A 20,741-nucleotide genomic window follows, 5' to 3' on the forward strand; every position below is an offset into this window, starting at 1 on the left:
TCCAGTTTGAGGAAACAGGATCGGCTGAGAAGTTGGCAAGGTGAGGTTAGCTGTGGCTTGTTCTGTCTTTCTGATCTTTCAGAATTTATACCAATAGCTGGCACTGAGTTTTTTATTAATAGCCCAGGACTAATTTTGGCTAATGCACAAAGGGGAACTAGCCCTGAAGAAAAATCTTTTATGGCTTATATAGGTAAGTTGCCTTTAGATTCATGGCCCCAAGTTTCACTTTGGTTAGTTAGACCTGCCTTACAGAGACAGAAAACTGCAAGACTTTGGACATGTGAGAGATGTACAAAGTAAGATATTGTTACAGTTATGTGAAATAAGCCACAGCTGTTCTTTGAGGCAGCTGTTAACCAGGGTCACTGCTGCCTGGCAGAACTATGCTCTTCCCTGTTAATAAGCACAGGGTTTTATGATCAGCTGTTAGCCAGGCAGAGGTATATTAGTTTTGATATGTGAATAGTGCTTGATAAACTCTGTCTTGGGGAACAAATCTTGACCTGAAACATCCTCAGCACATCTAAATCCTAGTGTTGTTTGAAGTTCAGCTGCACTCTTCTTATCTTCCTATCGTTTTCTAGGGGGTCTAGGTTAGCATGCTATTTATCTGGAGTTAAGGTTAAGACAATGCTTCTTCAACTAACTTCTTCTTCTTGTAACTTAATATTTTCTAAGCAAAATTAGTGGGAAACCCTTTATGATATTAGTTTACTTCCACTTTCTCCTTCACCTCTACATAATTTCTATAACCATATATAATTATGAAAAAGCATCAGACCAGCAAAAGTTGAGGGTGTATGATCATAGAAATGGGGAGGACTTTTATCACCATGTTCCTGGAATGCCTTTACTGTCTCCAAAACAAGGGAACAATGAATGCTGGCTGAATCGACATGTTTGGAAGGGTTATTTGAGGACTCCTGCCTTTCATAATGGGAGTTACAGCCAACTAGCCTCTTAAGGAGAACCACTAAGAAAGAGAAATACTGCTGCCTCAGCCATCAGAGCAAAGCATGAGGAAAGGATTCTACCCGTGTTAACCTGGGCTTCCTCATTCAAGGCCGTGAGAGACACGCTACCTGTCCAGTCCTGCAACCACTGGGCATTTGACTCTGCTAGTAACTTTGTCTACCTAGTTAGCCTTCCAGTTAGTAAGTCTCAGTAAATATGTCTCACAGGCTACCTCTTTTTCTTGTCTCTCAGATACCTACTCCAGCTAGAGAGGGCTATTCAAAAAAAATACCTGACCTGTACTCTTCAAACATATCTAAGCATGAGAAATAAGACTAAAAAATTAGCATAGACCACAGGAAACAAAAGAAACAATTTCTAAATGTATGTGGCAACCTGAATCCTGAGAGAAAAACTGGACATTAGTAGGGAAACTCTAAAATCCAAATGAATGTTTCGTATCAGTGTTAATTTCTTAGTTTTGATAAATTTGCCATGGTTATACAAGGTAACACAAGGGAAACAGAGGGGCTCTACTGTCATAATTTTTCTGCAAATTGTGTATTTTAAAATTTCACTTATTGTGTGTGTGTGTACACGTGTGAGTGTGAAGGTTAGAGGAGAATCTATAGGAGTCAATTCTCTCCTTCTAAGGATCAAACTTAAGTTATGCTTTGTAGCAGGTGCCTTTACCCACCTAGAGAGACTCTCTCTCTCTCTCTCTCTCCATATATATATATATATATATATATATATATATATATATATTACATTATATTTCTTTTGTTCGTTCAACTTCTGTTCCATATCTACCTTTACTATTTGACCTTAATATAACTGGGTTTTGTTATTAAACATTTTACTCTCATCTTTATTCTTATCAACAAAAATTTCTGGATTATTAGTTATGAATGGGCTTTTGCTCAAGCAAACTAATCAACACATCTTGATAATAACTATAGAAAAATACTTATTGCAAATGTTACTTACAAGAATGGGATTTTGTCTTCGATTTCATTACATACTTATGGATGAATATTATTTCTTGCTACACTAGGTAAATGGCCATCAATCCTATTGTCCTTTTCTCTTCCCTTAATTTTAAAAATAGCTCTAATTCTTGAGAAAATTGCCCATACATACAAAAGAGCAGATGCATCAAAATGTAAGTTTTGTGCTAACAAAACTCAATACTTTGAATTCCTTCTTGATTGCATGCCAACACTTGGTAATTTACTGTTTAAAATATTTTCAATTACCTATCAGCTAACACCTTGGTTAGGTTCCCTTTCGACTTTTATGAGGAAAAAAAAAAAAAAAGACTAAAAAATGTGTGTATTTTGGGGGGAGGGGTTGGAATCAGTCACCCACATATTAGGGCCATTTGCTTCCAGCCTCACATCTGACTTCCTTATGGTTCTTTGGGGCCACACTAGTGGAGCTTCTGCTTGTCAAAGGTCTAACCCCTGGGCCCTTCTCAGTTCCTACCTAGAGATAAAGTGTCTTTGAAACAAGTCTCAGGTATCCCTGGCTGCCTGGAAGGACCCTGGGGAAGTCCTCCTAGGTAGAGACACTTAGGCAGGGTTAGACAGCCATCTGGTGTTTTGTGAGGGCTGGCACACTAGGTGTAGACAACTGATGTGACATGGCGCTCTGTGAGGGCTGGGGTCACCCTCAGTGAGGCCGGGATAAGCAGCCATGCCATGCACTGTGAGGACTGGGGTCACGCTAAGGGTAGACAACTCGGGGGAGGACAAGCAGCCCCATGAGCAGGTGACGGGGGCAGGGTAGGAGAAGAGGTTGAACCTTGGGACTTGGTCTTCCACAGAGGTAGACAGCTGCGGACGTGCCCATGGCCAGAATAGAGACAGGCCTGGAACCTGTGCAGCGTGCGCCAGGCGCGTCTGGGCGGGGCCGAGAGCGGGGGTCCTTGCTGATTGGACGACGGGCGCCGCGGGGGGCGCAGGCCCCACTCCTCAGGGTCAGCACGAGGGGCCTTTTGAAAGACGCGACTGGCCGCGTGCCCGGCAGAGGCCTGAGGCGAGAGGTCGACGGTGGCAGCTCAGCGATGGCGACCGCGGGCGGCAGCCGACGAGCCCCGGTCCCGGGCCCTCGGCTCGGCCTGCCTCTGGCCGCTCACCTGCCTGCGAGCCTGGGCGGGGAGGGCACGAAGGACAGCCTCGGGGGTGCGCTGGCCTGGGCCGCCGTTCGGTTCTGTCCTCTCCTGTTCTCACCTCTCTAGACCTTGCTGACGAGGCCCCTCAGTCCCGAGGAGACTCCTGGTCCTTCTTTTCACACCCACCCCGTGGTCCCCCCATTCCCTTTTGTAGTTGAGCTTGGGGGAGGAATTCTGAAGACTTCATTGTCTGTTAAAACACAACTCAGCTTTGAGGTCAGTTAAAGAGGGATTTGGCAGTAGCCATGGGAGCCTATGTGTGTGTGGGGAAAAAAAAAATCTGTGGATTTAAAAGTTTTCGTGGGTTTCTCTTCCTCCTTCCAGGAGCTTATTTCCTTGGGATTTTTTATTTTCTGCCAATTTCATCCTAAACAGGTGAGAAAACTTCTGGAAACAATGACTGGTTTCAGAGTTCCAGGGTCCCCAGCTTTGCTCAGATGCTGAAAAAGAACTTGCCAGTTCAGTCATCAGCTCAGACGGTCACTCTGCCCACCGGTTATTCCTCTGAAAGTTGCAGCCTGTCCAATATGGCATCCAAGGTTACACAAGTGACAGGTACAACTTCCTTTTTACTTATAGAATTGCCTTGGCACATTAAGACCCTGGGAACGCCAATAAGTGTAGTGTTTGTTTGTTTGTTTGTTTTGGGGTGTGTGTCTGTCATCTCCGTGGCCCTGTTGCATTTGGAGTTGGTAACTGTGACTTACAATATAGTAGGTGGCCTGTAGAACTCTTTAACCTTGCATATCTTAGTTTCCACCTTCACTGTTAAATTATTTAGAGTATCACACACGCACACACACACCCGCCCATGAGGTGTCAGGGAAAGAACTAGGCTAATAAGTACTTTGTATTCTATAGACCACTTAGTATAATATAAAGTAGAGGCAAACATATTGTAAATGTAAACATATTGGAATCAGTTCAGTGACTCAGTGGGATAGGCATTATAGCAGTAGATTAGAGCACAAACTAGATTGTAGTCCCAACTAAACCAGATCTGTGTCATTTCCATTCTAAGCCTTAGTGAGCGCATCTGTAAAAATAACTTCTCTCTGAAAACATTACTAAAGTTCCAATATTTTTTTCTAGCATTAATATCATTAATATTTCAGTACAATGTGTCCTCAGTGTGCCAAAGGACATTTACAGCCGGGCGGTGGTGGCGCACACCTTTAATCCCAGCACTTGGGAGGCAGAGGCAGGCAGATCTCTGTGAGTTCGAGGCCAGCCTGGGCTACCAAGTGAGTTCCAGGAAAGGCGCAAAGCTACATAGAGAAACCCTGTCTCGAAAAACAAACAAACAAACAAACAAACAAAAAAGACATTTACAATAGCAGGTTGTGCTTATATGTGTGCCCAGACCGTCTGGTAGGAACTTGGGGGAAAGATATGCTTATTTAAGAAGGATTTAGTACTTTTGTTCATTTTCTTTAAACCAAATTGACCAGTATAAACATTTGTTCTTAGGTAATTTTCCAGAGCCATTGCTTTCCAAAGGTCTTTCATCTATTTCAAATCCTGTCCTTCCTCCAAAAAAAATACCTAAAGAATTTATAATGAAATACAAACGTGGAGAGATAAATCCTGTGTCAGCCTTGCACCAATATGCACAAATGCAGCGCGTTCAGCTTGACCTTAAGGAGACTGTAACAACAGGCAAGTTTGAAGTTATGTCTAATTATCCCAGTGCTAGCATTTTTTCCTGATAGAAGTAGGGCATATAAGTGCTTCTACAGTCATTACGATATGCATTATTAGGGCTAATGAGTGTTTTATGATGCAAATACTTGTACAATAAAGACACATTTCTGGCAATGTTAGGGATCTGTCCTGAAGTGTAAGAAACATTCTGTGACTGTGATGCCTAGAAAACAATATGGTCAAATTTGGCCCCTGAAATTCAAGGATTTGATCTGAAAAGAGCGCTTCTGTGGTTGATGCTGTATGTGCAGACTTGTCTGTCATTTCTTCCACTCTCCCTTAAACCTGGAAAAGTCTCTTACCATGTTGTACCTGTGGATGGATTCAGGAGTATAATCAGTTAAGACCAGAAAGAGGCTTCTAATCTCTTCATGTTGTGGACACTAAGTAAGAACTTTAGGAACTTGGGAAAATAAGAGATTAGGTACTTTTAAGAAGCATTGACTAGCTGGACAGTGGTACACACCTTTAATCCTAGCACTCAGGAGACATAGGCAGGTGGATCTCTGTGAGTTCTAGGCCAGCCTACAGAGTGAGTTCAGGACAGCCAGGGCTACATAGAGAGACCCTGTCTTGAAAAAGAAAAAAAGAAGCATTGACCTAAAATGTGATAGTAAAAACACAGCTTTAAAATATTTGTGTGCATGCATAGAGTTTTGTTTCTTATTTTGCAACTTTGCCTGTATATTCCTATATGTATCACAAAGATTTGCAACATAATTTAAAGCTCTGGAAATTTTACTGAAGATTTTTAAGAGGTTTCTTTGGGTGAAATACCAGTAAACTTAACATGACAAAAATGTGCACTGTAGTATAAAGTAAACTGTGGTCTCAATCTTTGTTTAACTTCTTAGCGTTCCTACACTATTCTCAAATAGATAAGCCTTAGAAAATGTAAGCTATTAGAAAAAGATTTTTAAAAATGCCCAGTGTAAATGCTTCACTGGTCTGAAGATTGCCAGTGGTGTTCGTTTTGTTATAAGTATGATTCAGTACGTTTGTGAACCTGTGTTGTAAACAATGTGAGGTTCAAATCTCAGCATTCTAATACAGAACACTTCTAACAAATTTAATATGCAATATACCTAAGAATCACCTGAGCCACTTGTTAAGAATGTAAAATGTTCTCTGGTTTGGTAGTTTAGATAAAAATACAGGTAAACATGGAAAAATGGAAAGTAGAGATGTTTAGGTAAGGGAGAAAAAGCAAGGTTAGCCAGATATAGATTCAAGTTCCTAGTAAACTATTGAGTGTATCTTTTAAAACCAATTAATAGGGCGGTGGTGGCGCACGCCTTTAATCCCAGCACTTGGGAGGCAGAGCCAGGCGGATCTCTGTGAGTTCGAGGCCAGCCTGGGCTACCAAGTGAGTTCCAGGAAAGGCGCAAAGCTACACAGAGAAACCCTGTCTCGAAAAACCAAAAAAAAAAAAAAAACAAAAAAAACAAAAAAAAAAAAAAAAACAATTAATATAGCATGGTTGTGAGAAAATAAGACAGTCCCTAGCCAAAAAGTAGTGATTTAGAAATTTAGTATGGATTCCTAACATTAAAATGTTCTACCTGTAAATTTAGAAGATGATTAAATTTCATTTTTCATGAGGCAAATACAAAATCCAAGTAAAGGTAATAGTGTAAAGGTAATCCTGTTGGAGAATTTGTAGAAGAATAGGCATTCAGTTTAATTCATGAAGATGCCTTTTCTCTTTCTTGTTTTGTTTCTTTCTGTATGTTCTCTGACCCTCCCTTTCCTGAGTGGTAATGGATTCAGTTGCTTACTATGATGCTTTAATGGATATACAAAGTTTCTCCAAAAGTATCCCTTATAATTTGGAGCTTATAAAGTTAATAGGGCCATCCAAAGATGAGAGAAATTTAATTTTATTTGTATTGAAGTTTTAAATATGAATACTTCTAGAAGTCTTCAAATATTTTATTACCTCTCAAGTAGTTTAGTAAATATTTGAGTGCTAACCATTGCTATACATTATACTGTATTCTGAAGCTGTCTTTATTGTTTGCATTATATCTGCAGCCAATATAGCTTCTTGAACCCACAGAATCAGTTTAGGGGCTGATAGAACTATAATTTTAATCCCTAATTGGTCTACACAAAGTTGAGTTTATACTAAAATGAGATCATTTAATATTAAATAGTTTTCTAGAATTTTATACTGGAATATTTTCCTAATATTCAGACATTAATTGCAAGAATATTCTATGAATTATTGTAGCATTCATTCTTGGTTCTTTTTCAAGGTAATGTTATGGGACCATATTTTGCTTTTTGTGCTGTGGTGGATGGTATTCAGTACAAGACTGGACTGGGACAAAATAAAAAGGAATCTAGATCCAATGCAGCAAAATTAGCTCTTGATGAGCTTCTACAACTGGATGAGGCTGAGCCAAGAGTTATAGAACCAGCAGGTAAATTGAACTGACTACAGTGTGTTTGAATGTGTCATTTTCCAGAAGGAGTCATCTGAAAGACTTAATAAAGGATTACTTAACAACTAAAAAATTAGATTTTGAATAATTTCTCTCAGTTGCTGTTTGCTGAAATGTTTCATAGTTACAATGATCTTGCATTTTCATCACAAAAAGATATAATCATGTTTTGTCAGTAGTCATATTAAAGGATGTAAAGCAGTATCTTTTGTGGTTTTGACTTAAATTTCCCTGATGATGATGATGATGATGGTGATGTGTTTATTGCACATTATCTTTTTAAGGAGGAGAGACAAATCCTGTTAAAGTCATTTCTTCCATTTTAAACTAATTCTATTGTTAGTGACTTTTAGAACTTTGTATATTCTGGGTATTTATAAGATACTTTATGTACAAATAAAAACATTCCATCCTGTGGGTTACCTTTTAACTTTATTGGTAGTATCCTTTGATATATAAAACATTTTATTTTTTGATAAATCCAGTTTTCTTTTGTTGTCCATAATCTTTGGTGTCATACCCAAGAAATTATTGCCAAATCCAATGTCATGAAGTTTCTCCCTGTGGTTTCTTTTTAGAGCTTTATAGTTTTAGCTATTACATTTACAAATTTTTGATAAATTTTTATTTTTGTATAAGATGCCAGTGTACAACTTTATTCTACGGCTTGTGAATATTAGTTTTCATGGGAGCATTTGTCAAAAAAATGCCCCTGGCACTCCTGTTAAAAACAACTAGATTATATCTTTCTGAGCTCTCTGGTCTGTGTATATGTCCTTATGCCAGTAATACACTGTTTTGATTACTGTCATATTGTTTTGATTACACAGCTTTGGAATAAATTTCTAAATCTGTGTATGTGAATTCTCTATTCGTTTTCAACTTTGAATTCTTTATTCGTTTTCAACTTTGTTTGGCTATTTGTACCTGGTATTTTACAATGAAGTTTTCCTTGTACACTTTTGTTTTAGTTACTGAGATTATTTGTTCATAATAAGCAGATTTTAATCTCTAGTTTTCTTTCTGCTTAAGTCATATTCTCTTGAGTAAATGGATTTTAAATCCTTCTTTCTGAGTTTTCAGCTTGCGTTTCTCAAGTCCAGGAGTATGTGTCTAACTCCAGTTAGCATTTTCTCTAGTGTGAGATGTCAGATAACATCACCACTCTGTCTTTACTTGTCTCTGTATCTTTAACTGGTTTTTCATCTTGTTTTCTTTTAACTAAGTTAAAAAACCTTAGCTTCAAGAGTCTCTTCATTTAAATCTTCCTGATCTTTTTCCTCATGTGTCCCTCTCTCCCAGTGTCATTATCTTGTTTTTCATGTGCTCTGTGGCTTTTAGGGCTGATCTGGAAAACATTTGCAAAGAATAGGACTAATATTAGAAAATTTGTAGCACGGTCCTATTAAAAGCTTAATAAGAGCATTTAAAATAATTTTACTCATTTTCATAAAACATTTTTTAAATGTTTTACAAAGTATTATTGTAAACAGATTGTTCCCATGTATCTGAAGTATGCTGAGTTTCAGAATGGTGCAGCTTTTATAAAGGAAGCTAGGCTGTGCTGTTAAGATCAGGAAACTCAGAAATTAGTTTGCACAGCTGATGTCAGAATAGGAAGACCAACTGAGCCAGTGAGTATTTGATGATGACAGAGTTGACAGAAGTGTAAAGAAAATAGAACCATTATGTATCGTTCTTGGGTTGTTATTTTTTGGAGTGCATCTTTGGATTACTATTACTGCAGAACAGTAAAGTGCTGGCTCTCAGTTCTTTCTAAGGTTGCCACTTCATTGTCTTTTTATGTCTTCGTTTTATTTACAGGACCTCCTCCTATCCCTGCAGAACCTGTTGTTACACCCGAAGCAGCATATGTTTCAAAAGTACAATATGGTAAGACATGATCTTTGTAGAATATTAACCCGATGAAAAGTTAAAGTGCACAGATATGAAAATGTACCTTAACATTTTATTCAGACCTTTCATGCTTCTATTAAAGGGGAAATGTTCCTTAAAAAATTGCTTGTAGTGAGAGAAATAAGGTTGGAAAGGAAAGATTTAAAAAGGGATTTTAGCCAGTTCCGATGGTACAGCCATATATAAATCCTAGCTGTTCTGGGGGCTGAGGCAGGAGGATAGCAAGTTCAAGGCTTGCCAGTCCACCAAGCAGCCTGTCAATGTAGTGAGGCTTCTCTGTAATTGGGAAAGGGGTCTTGGACATAGCTTGGTGTTAGAGTGCTTGCCTAGATGGTATGAGAACTTTGTCTCAGTTGTCAGAACTACATGAAATACTGGTGGGCAGGATCCTTTTAATAAAGAGGTAAGTTAATAAAGCATGTACATGGTACATACATATACATGATGACAAAACACATAAAATCTTTAAAACTCATGTATATATGTATATAAAAATATACATTTTATATATGTATAGATGAGATTAAATATATAGGTAAATGTACATGTTTATATATGTATATATTTGTGTGTATAAAACTTCAGTTGAAATTGCTGCTTATGTGACCAAGAACTAACTAATTCTCATTGTACTTTAATTTCTTCACTTTTAAAATTGCCATTATGGCAATTACCTCACCTAATTATTGTGAGAATTGAGTTGATAGGCACAAAATACATTAGTTTCTGGCGTATAGAAAGTGTTTATTAAATCAGAACTTGCATGGTTTTATCATGATTGTCATATTCAATATTGTAAAGCAATTGTATCCTTGACTGGTGGCCTATTGTCTCCTGGAAGGCAGGAAATTCTTCTTAATTCCTATACTGATGATATTTGAGAGACACTTCAGACTTTAAGGAAGGCATTTGTAAGTTGAAAAGAGTTTTCATTTCATTTTTCTAGACCTGGAGGTTAGGGTTTGAGAACTTTGGTTCTAGTCAGCCTCGCTGTTCTAGTCCTCTTTCTAAGACAAAGAAAAAAGGTCTCAATTATTTGTGTGCTTGCATGGACAGACCAGGGAAATAAGCACATTCAAGAGACAAAATCCACTAAGAGATAGGTGTGGTCACTTGACCTCAGAGGTGTAAGAGTTCATGAACATCCCTGATGGCTCAGTCTGCAAGAGTGGTTGCTTATGGTAGAAAAGGTTTTGCCATTCCTATTAGCCTCTGAATGTCTTTAATGATCAAGGGGGTAGATTTCAAAGAATTGATAAAGGATCTAAATCATATTACCCTAGGAGAACCTGTCATAGTATGTGAGTCAGAAAGGATACAGTTAATAATGCAAAAGTAGAATCCAGTTTTGGAAATTAAGTTTTGGAGCCAAATGTCAGAAAAGGGTGAGTAAACAAATATATGGGGTTAAAATAGGAATTGAATGTTAAAGCTTTTGAAGAAAAAATAAAGATTTGAGACCCACAAAAAATTGACTGAACATTTCATTTTTGGGCCAGTTATCAAGGTCTGTCTGCTTCAAAGTACATTTCTAATAGACTGTATTTCAGTAGTATACTGGCTCTGAAAATAGATTCAGGTTATCATGATAATGGGTATCTCTTGAAGTTAGCAACTTGTAGTCAAAGAAGTAGCATAAGAAGGCTGGAGAGATGGCTCAGTAGTTAAGATCTCCTACCACTCCTGTAGAGGGCCCAAATTCAGTTGCCAGCACTCATAGCAGACCACTCACAACTGCCTGTAATTCTAGCTCTAAGAGGATTCAACACCTCTGCTTCCTACAGGTACCTGCACTCACATTTACAACATCACACACACACACACACACACACACACACACACACACACACACACTAAAATATCTTTAAAAGATATTGTGAACAGATTTTGTGTGTGTCACGGTTTCATCTCATTATTCCTAATACCTTGTGATGCTGTTTTATTCCCTCAATAGCTAGCACACATGTACAGGGAAAACAGTATTGTGCTTGCTCATTTTTTTTACTCATTTGCTGAGAGGATATTTAGTAATTATTTGATTTGATTATATTCAGAATATTATTTATTTCAATATTAAGACCAAGGGGGCTGGAGATGGCTCAGCAGTTAAAGCGTGTTCTGCTTTTGCAGAAGACTGGAATGGAGTATGTTTCCCAGAGCCACCCACATTAGGTGGCTTACAACTGCCTGTAATTCCCAGCTCCAGGGGATCTCACCTCCTCTTTTGGTCTCCATGAGCCCCCCCCCCCACATGTGCGCATTCATACAGAAAAACAGAATGCACACACATAAATAAAAATAAATCTTTAAATTAAGAGAAGAGCTATTTTAGCATATTGTTTTGTTTTTTATGGTGTTCAGGATTGAACCCAGGAGTACATTGGAAGCACTTTACTACTGAGCTATATCCTCCTCATATATTGGCACAGTGATGAGTCTCAAATGTTCTTTGTGATGTTTTTAATATGCAGCAAAACATTTTCTTACCATATCCATAATTTGTATTCTGTTGGCCCTAATTGCAGTGTACTTTCTATATCATAAAATAAGATACAAAATAATGCAAGCCATATAGTACATTCATTCTTAGAACGATTAAAGAGAATAAAAAAAATTAACAGCCACCTTCATTGTTCATGACTAAGTAAATACAAAGAGTAGGCTTTAGTGTGGTCTTGGTTTTATTTTTTCAATGAAGTATGTTCATATTTATAGATTGTGTTTCAAAATACCTGTAGAGAATTGGTGGTAGTGGTTCTGCATCTGGAGAGGGGAACTTATGAATCTATATCTTTCTTCCATAAAAAAAGAATAATTAAAAACATTTTAATGGAAGCTTCTTTTCCTGTACCATGAATTCTGGGTGATAAACAGAACCACTAGCAGTTCACTTAGCTTTAACTCAAAGTTTAATTTTATAATTTTATGACTGTCCTTTTACTCTTTATCTTTTTTGTAATATGACTCACCTGGTTTGTTTCAAGAATAGTGTTAATAATATTAACAAATAAAAATGCAAGTTCAATGAAAATAAGAACAGATAAATGGACTTAAAATAAGTTATATCCACTTAGCAAGGTACTTAGACTGCTAATACATTTGTGTGCCTTTTAGAAAATTATGATTATTAAAAGAATTTATTGAAAAATTTAAATAGTCATACATTTCATATACATGCATTGCACAAATGCAAAATCATTTCAGTTTTCTTTGAAAATATTAAATGAACTATGAACCACCTGATAAACCATTAACATCCATCAATTTAATATCAATGTTTGGGTGGGAGCTCCACTTCAACCCCTGGCACCCTGGCATCCCTGTACCCAAAGAGTCTGGAATGTTCTGGTGGAAGATCCACCTCAACTTCCTTCCCAATCTCTTTCCCCAAACCTGCCCCTTTCAAGCCCATCAAACACAGCTCCTCCCCCAGAGAGGCTCAAGACCACTCCCACAGGGTATATAAGCTGCATCCCCCCCTAAAACAGACTCATGGTTCTTCTGGTCTGTCGTCCTGGTCTCCTCTCTGAGGGGCCCGGGAATCACCCGGGAACGCTTTACCCATTAAACCTGGGCTATTCCAATTCGGTCTGATTTAATTTGGATTGCTGCGTCAGCAGAGAAGCCTTCAGGGTGAAAAGACTTATCAATTAAGAACCTTTTGCATATAACCCCAGAGCTCCAGAGGCCAGGCGAGAGGATCATGAGTTTGAGGCCAGCCTGGCCTATACAGTGAGATGCTGTCTTATAAACAAAACAAAGAAACAAAACACAGTGCTATACAACCAACTTTGAGAAATACTGAAGTAAGTGACTTTTGCCATTGCTTACCCTCTAGAACAGTGACCTTTCATTAGCAATGCACAGTTGTAAATTAACAAAATATTAGGTCTCCAGGGCTCTGCCTTGCTATTTCAGGCACCATCATATTAAAAAAATTAAAAATAAATCAAGATTCCTGGGTAACTAATTTATATTCTTGGTTATATACACTATTCTATAGTGATTCTGGTTACTACTGGGAATTACTTGAACCATCTTTCAAGGTCAGGAAGTTTTTTAGTTGGAATGTGGAACTATATGAGAAGTGCAAATACTTTGTGGGTTGCAGTGGTTCTCATTGGGGCAGATTCTAAGTAATTTGTGTCATGATGACTATGATGAATGTGTTTTGATTGTCATAAGTTGGGGAGGATTATTGTCATTAAGTGGAATGTTGCAATATGTGGCATAGACAGTAATGTACAGCCAAAAAAAAAAAAATACCCTGTTTATCATGAGTTTGAATGTCATGTCTAGACTGAATTCAGCAAACATAAGCAGAGTGTTCAGGTAGTGAGGTTGATACTGACATATCATTCATAGGAAATTATTCACAAAGCTCTATAATTTGTATTCTGTTTATTTATTTATTTATGTATTTGTTTGTTTGTTTGTTTGTTTGAGACAGAGTTTCTCTGTGTAACTTTGTGCCTTTTCTAGAACTCACTCTGTAGCCTAGGCTGGCCTCAAATTTACAGAGATCCGCCTGGCTCTGCCTCCAGAGCGCTGGGATTAAAGGTGTGCGCCACCACTGCCCAGCTTAATTTGTATTCTTTTACAACTGAATACAACCATGACAAAAAATGGAAATTTGTCCATGTGTTTCTATAAATTAACTAATGTAACTGCAAAAAATAAAACATTTCTTGGAAAAATTTCTCTTCAAATTTGTACTGCTTTATTTTTTTCTAGAAGGGAGACAAGTCCAATATGCCAAGATTTCACAGCTTGTTAAAGAAACATTTAGTCAACTAATTTCTACCCACTCGCAATATCTGAAATGTAGCAGTTCATTGGCTGCTTTTATAATTGAAAGAGGTAAGTCCGTATATTTGGTATATTTTACTTTGCAGAATTAATTAAATCTCAGTGGTTTGAATTATACTTCAGCAATAGGGTTAACTGTCTGCTTCTGTAGACAGTAGTGATGCATTGATTTGAAGTGATCGTTCCTGGTAGGTGAGTCATTAGATGCAAAGCCTCTCAAAAGTAGAAATTAAATGGACTAACCAGGAGCCAGTGGAGAGCTACAGAATAGAGACCAGAAGCTCTGCCATCTCCAAATCTAGGCCTCAGTATAGCAGACACTGAAAATATAGCTATTTAGAAGAGTCTGTTCCTGTGGACATGTTGATGTTGCAGTTCTATTTTAACTTTGCCCTACCTTTTAATGTTTAGAGTTTTACTTTCATGCTAATCCCTGAAGTTACATTAGAGATGTTGATACAACCATTTTTTTTTGTTGTTGTTGTTGTTGTTTTTTTGTATTTTCAAGACAGGGTTTCTCTGTGTAGTTTTGGTGCCTGTCCTGGATCTCATTCTGTAGACCAGGCTGGCCTCAAACTCACAGAGATCCATCTGCCTCTGCCTCCCAAGTGCTGGGATTAAAGGCATGTGCCACCACCGCCCTGTGATAAAACATTTTTTTGATATTTGATATATTTTTAAGGAATTTTTATGATATACAGCATATATATCTTCTCTTCCTACCTAGATCATAAATATATATTAGATACAGCATATATATCTTATGTATACATACATCTTTTGGATATAGATATATAAATTGAAAATCTAAGATGATGAAACACGAAAAACTGATTTTAATCATGCACATGTGTGAGAAGCTGGATATGTTGAGACACTCTTGTAATCCCAGAGCTTGGGAGTCTGAGATGGAGGATCCTGACTTGAGAGTCAGCTTGGAATTACATAGTGAGGCCCTATCTCGAAAAATAAGTTATGAGAATTCAGATAGGAGAGAAGGAACTGAATGAAAATCTTCTGCAACAGGCAAGAGTTAGGCAGAAACTTTAAATGCTAGTGAGGTTTCTCTGAGTAGAGGAAAGGAAATATTTTTAGAGAGAGGGAGTTATGAGGGAAAAGAATAGCAAAAATACTTATTGGACAACAAGGAGGTGAATTTATCATATTATCAATATTGTGAGATGTAAAGGAGTAAAATAAAATATGTTTAGATTGATAAGTTATGGTTGGTACTAGACTAAGAGATGGCTAAAAAGCCAGCTAAAAATTAGATTTAATAAGATAGATAATGCAAAATATATATACATCAGGAATACTTGATGTATGTTATTATTGGGAACATTAGCACCAGACAGATCTACAACCAAAAATTACTTTGGGCAAGTTACATACTTAGCATCTCTGTGCTTTAATTTTCTTCTCATTTTTAAAAACAGAGATAATGGAAATAATAACATGTGTACATTTTAGAGTTGGTTGAATTAAATACTGTAATGTAAATAATTTAGCCCAATATTTAGAGTTTAGTGATCTACTAAATTTACTAATTTATACTGTGAATTAAAAATTTAATTAAGGTAAATTCATGTGTAGTGGTTGAAAACCACTTTAAAGAAAAGATGATGGAAGTTAAACCTGAATTAGATAATTGCAGTTGAAGCTGTTATACTGGAATTTCTGTGTAAGAACTAAGAACATGAACAAAAAAAGAAAATTCATATCTAAATTGATGATATGAAGATAATGATAATGAACTAGAATGGATAAAAACATCACTTCAAGTTCACATGGTAGAATAGTGTCTCCATGTTCACAGAAATCCTGGAAGGTGAAATGAAGTTGTATGAAGAATATGAGAGAGAACTAAAATGTTCTAGAAAATACAAGTGTGTATGTGGGCTAGTAAAATCTGAGGGAAATTAAGTGAACATTCCTGCAGTAACTCATGTGTTTCTAGACTGCATTACCTTCCTTGCATTATTTTAGTTGAGTTGTAAGAAACTAACAGGAAAATGGATGGATCTGGAAAGTAGTTAAATGATCTGACAAAAGCCCAAAAAGAAAATCACATTCTCTTTCATATGCAGATTTTAACTTTTAGTGTTTGCATGTGCGTAAATAAGTGGGAGTGGGTATAGATTGTGAAACTAGATAGGAGACCACAAGAGGAAAGAAGAGTAAGTATTAAGGAAAGGGAGTAAGGGCAAAAGGATATATGTGACATAAAAGTAGAAAGGAGCCTGCTGAGGTGGAAAGCTATACGATACGGTAGAGAAGGGGACTGAAGGAGGAGAATTAAAAACAAGAAAAACAAACTTTGTTTGAAAAATATCATGCTAAAAAATGAGAAAGAATATATTCTGGCTTTGGTATGTTGTTCATGTAGATAGGCCCTTGTCAGTCATGTATCTCAGGGATTATTATCATTGATGTCAATTCTGTGCACATTTCACAATGAAATTTTTTAAAAGAAATAGCCTGGGGAGATGTCTCAGCAGTTAAGAGCGCTTGGTCTGCCATCACGAGGACCAGAGTTTTAACCCCTGAACCCATATAACAAGCTGAGTGTTCCCTTTAAATGCCTGCAACCCTAGCTTCAAGCAGAGTAGAAACAGGAGGACTGCTGGGGCTGCTGGCTTCCAGCCTAGCCAAGAAGTGATCCCCAGGTTCACAAAGAGATCCTGCCTCAGAGGACCAGGCAGAGAGTAATGGAGGGGCAGACCTGACATCCTCTTCTGGCTTCTGAACATGAACACACGCACAGGCATGCACCCCCTCACACATACACTCACACTAGGATCCTAGTGCAGCTGTGCTGGCTGTCTCTGTTTCCTCAGGGTGATACCTTGCATGATTTCTTTACCCACTTAGGTTGCAGCTTCAATTCCAGCTTATTTGAAGAAGATTTAGCACCAACCTTGCATAATAACCTCTTACTCTTCACATCAGTTCCATATTTGTTTCCTTCAAAGAACATATTATAATCTGGGATTTGTTTAGCTTTCCCCCCTTGTCTCCTGCATGCTTAGTGAAAGTATGTCTTTTTCAACATTTAATCCTAGCATCTATTTAGGCCCGGTCTATGTCAGGACATTTCTAATTTCTGTTGAATTAGTAAGTCATGCAGGTTGCAGATGTAAATTGAACTTTGTTCAAAGGGCTGAACTAGATTATCTGAAATCATCAACATGGAAGTAAAAAATGGAATGAGGAAGATAGGGTGTATTTTGTTGGTTTAAAGGAAAAGCAATGAACTACTCACTACACTTGACAGGACTCATGATTAGGATGTGAGAGGAAAAAAGACTGCCGATTTGAATTGCACATTTTCAAAGCATGGAATTTCAAGTGTGAACACAGCAAAATGTGGATAGAAAAAAACAGAGAAATACATAGGGATCCTCTTTATTTAAAATAAATCAGCTTCAGTATAACAGAAAAAACTAATTTGGTTTATAGAGTTTGAGTGGACTGAAAACAATTAGAGGCATTATATAGAGAGTATTCAGAAGTAGAATAGTAAATGGAGTCTGATTAATTGTGGTACATATTGAAGGCTAAGGTTATTTGGTAAAATGTTGCTTATATTAAAATTTTAGATGATGAACTGTGACATAAGATAGTTGCCACTTAAATTGAGATAACTACATCTAAATTTCATTTCTGAAAACATTCTAAGACTGTTGGAACTGCGTTTTCTATTAGTTTATCTGACTGAAAATTGGGGATAGGGACTGGAGAGATGGCTGTGCAGTTAAGAGCCCTACTGGCTCTTCGGAGGACCCAAGTTTGGTTCCCAGTGCCCACTTTGGGTGACTGATAACCACCTGTAAAGTTCCAAGGGCTCCAACACGTTTGGCCTCTTGGGGCACTGGCATATACATAGCATAAACACAGATATATGCATACACATAAATAAAAAATAAAATCTTTAAAAATGATTATAAAGGTAGAATTTGAGCAATGAAAGAAAGAGGTTAAAACTAATAACTTGCTGCTGTTTTCAGCTGGACATCATGAAGTTGTAGCTGTAGGCACAGGTGAATACAACTACAGCCAGTGCATCAAGCCGAATGGGAGGGTGCTGCATGATACTCATGCAGTTGTTACAGCAAGAAGGTCTCTCCTTAGGTAAGTAAAGCCTTCAAATATTAGTGTTCTCAGACCAAAGAAAGAAAACTGTAAAGAAATTTCCCTGTTTACAAGTGGAACGATACTCATACTAGAGCAGAGAATATGACAACCTCTAATACAAGTCATCTGATATTTTTGTGTTACTATGGTAACCTCACCACGGTAATTACAATGTCTTGTGTAGATGTTGGTGACTTCCTTGTGAACTAAGTTTTAAGAGCCCTGCAAGATATTTTAAAGTTATAATTCCATTTTTGAATGATTAAAGTTATTGGAAAGTGTAACAAATTTGCACAAAGTAAACTTGATCTTATTTCACTTCTAAATTAGATATACTTATCTGTCTTTGTTAGGGTTTTTAATGCTGTAAAGAGACACCATGTGCACAGCAACTCTTATAAAGAGTTGGAGTGACTTGCTTACAGTTTCAGAGGTTCAGTCCATTATCATCATGCCGGGGGGCAGGGGAGGTGGCCATGGTGGCATGCAGGCTGACATGGTACTGGAGCTGAGAGTGCTACATCTTGCAGGCAAAAGGAAGCTGACTGAGATACTGGGTGGTATCCTGAGCATAGGAAACCTCAAAGCCTGCCCCTGTAGTGACACACTTCCTCCAACAAGGCCATACCCACTCCAACAAAGCCACACCTCCTAATATTGCCACTCCCTATGAGATTATAGGAGCCAATTACTTTCAGACTACCACATTACCCAAAGGCAGCACCAGAAAAGCACAGGTTTCCAGTTAAAAATTCCAAGCATAGTCTGTGATTTAGCAGAGTATAAACAATACATCTTTTAGACAAATGGTTCTCAACATGTGGGTCTCAACCCCTTTGATGGCTGTTGAATGATCCTTTCATAGGGGCAGCATATAAGATATCCTGCATATCAGATATTTATGTTATAATTCATAACAGTAGCAAAATTACATTTATGAAGTAACAATGAAATATTTATTTAAATTTTGTTTTAATTTTCCATACCAACCACTGTTCCCCTTCCCTTCCTTCCTCCCTCTCTTCTCCCACCTTTCTCCCCATCCCACCCCCATCCACTTCTCATAGGGTGTAAGGCCTCCCTTGGGTATTCAACACAGGTTGGCATACCAAGTTGGGCCAGGACCAAGCCCTCCCTGCTGCATCAAGGCTGAGTAAGGCATTGCACCATAGGGAATGGGCTCTAAAAAGCCAGTTCATGTACCTGGGATAAGTCCTGGTCCCATTGCTAGGGGACCCACAAACAGATCAAGCCACACAACTGTCACCTCATTCAGAGGGCTTACTCTGTCAAGATATCTTTTTCATTGCTCTCCCTCTCTATCCCTCCCCCAACTTGGCCATCTTAAACCCTCATGTTCCCACCCCACCCCCTATACTCCCAGTTTACCCAGGAGATCTTAACCCTCTCCCCTTCCTGGAGCAATCCATGTGTGTCCCTCTTAAGGTCCTCCTCTTTACCTAGTTTATCTGGGGTTGTGGATTGTAGCCTGGTTATCCTTTGCTTTGCATCTAATATTCACTTATGAGTGAGTACATACCATGTTTGTCTTTCTGGGTCTGAGTTACCTCACTCAGGATGATTTTTTTTCTAGTTCCATCCATTTGCTTACCATTTCATGTTGCCATTGTTTTTTATGGCTGTGTAATACTCTGTTGTGTAAATGTACCACATTTTCCTTATCCATTCTTCAGTTGAGGGGCATCTAGGTTGTTTCCAAGTTCTGGCTATTACAAATATAATGCTGCTATGAACATAGTTGAACAAATGTACTTGTGATGTGGTTGAGCATCTTTTGGGTATATGCCCAAGACCCAGGAATGAAATAAATTTATGGATGGGGTCACTACAACCATAAGAAACTGTATTGAAGTGTCGCAGCATTAGAAAGGTTGAGAACCACTGCTTTAGACTGATAGCTCAAAAGAGAAGGAAGGGTGCTGAAGTCAGATTTCTCTTGTCTCTGTGTCTGTCTATCTATCTATCTATCTATCTATCTATCTATCTATCTATCTATCTATCTATCTATCTCTAGCTCTTTCTATCTCCCTCTCTTTTTCCAGACTGATCAGTCATTCTGCTCTTAACAAGAGGAAGGAGTAGCAAGTGATTCAAAATGGCCAAGAATTTTCTCTTTAGAAGTTACTGTATATAAAAACATTAACAGTGGGAATTGAGTGTTACATCTCATAATATACACCAACTTTTGATTCTCTTAAGCCATTAAACTTCTTTTTTTTTTTTTTTTTTTGGTTTTTTTCGAGACAGGGTTTCTCTGTGTAGTTTTGTGCCTTTCCTGGAACTCACTTGGTAGCCCAGGCTGGCCTCGAACTCACAGAGATCCACCTGCCTCTGCCTTCCGAGTGCTGGGATTAAAGGCGTGCGCCACCACCGCCCGGCTGCCATTAAACTTCTTATGAAATTCCATTATACCAAATATCTAATCGAAGTCTAAGTATATGTCCTCATCCAGTTTTTTCAGTTATTAACATTCTGTTACTCTTGTTTAATTTCTGTATGCTCACTATTGCTCTTTTCTTTGTTGGAATATCTAAAAACAAATGTAGACCTGTTTTACCTGAAAAAATACAAGTAGG

General features: G+C 37.8%; 1 protein-coding gene across 2 annotated transcripts in view; it reads left to right on the forward strand.

Moving 5' to 3' along the window:
* Positions 1-2,942: 2,942 nt before the first annotated feature.
* Positions 2,943-20,741, forward strand: part of Adad1 (adenosine deaminase domain containing 1) — a 39,817-nt gene continuing 22,018 nt past the window's right edge. Inside the window, exons 1-7 of one of the 2 annotated variants that reach the window (XM_028889852.2) lie at positions 2,943-3,143; positions 3,509-3,688; positions 4,604-4,792; positions 7,096-7,263; positions 9,109-9,177; positions 13,936-14,061; positions 18,018-18,141. In XM_028889852.2, coding sequence (XP_028745685.1) covers positions 3,026-3,143; positions 3,509-3,688; positions 4,604-4,792; positions 7,096-7,263; positions 9,109-9,177; positions 13,936-14,061; positions 18,018-18,141 — 974 coding nt within the window. In that variant the 5' untranslated portion in view covers positions 2,943-3,025. Of the gene's footprint in view, positions 3,144-3,176; positions 3,350-3,508; positions 3,689-4,603; positions 4,793-7,095; positions 7,264-9,108; positions 9,178-13,935; positions 14,062-18,017; positions 18,142-20,741 lie in introns of those variants that run through there. The other variant, XM_037206554.1, reaches the window with a different exon arrangement.

Source organism: Peromyscus leucopus, chromosome 6 (assembly GCF_004664715.2).
Source record: "Peromyscus leucopus breed LL Stock chromosome 6, UCI_PerLeu_2.1, whole genome shotgun sequence".
Lineage (NCBI taxonomy): Eukaryota > Metazoa > Chordata > Mammalia > Rodentia > Cricetidae > Peromyscus > Peromyscus leucopus.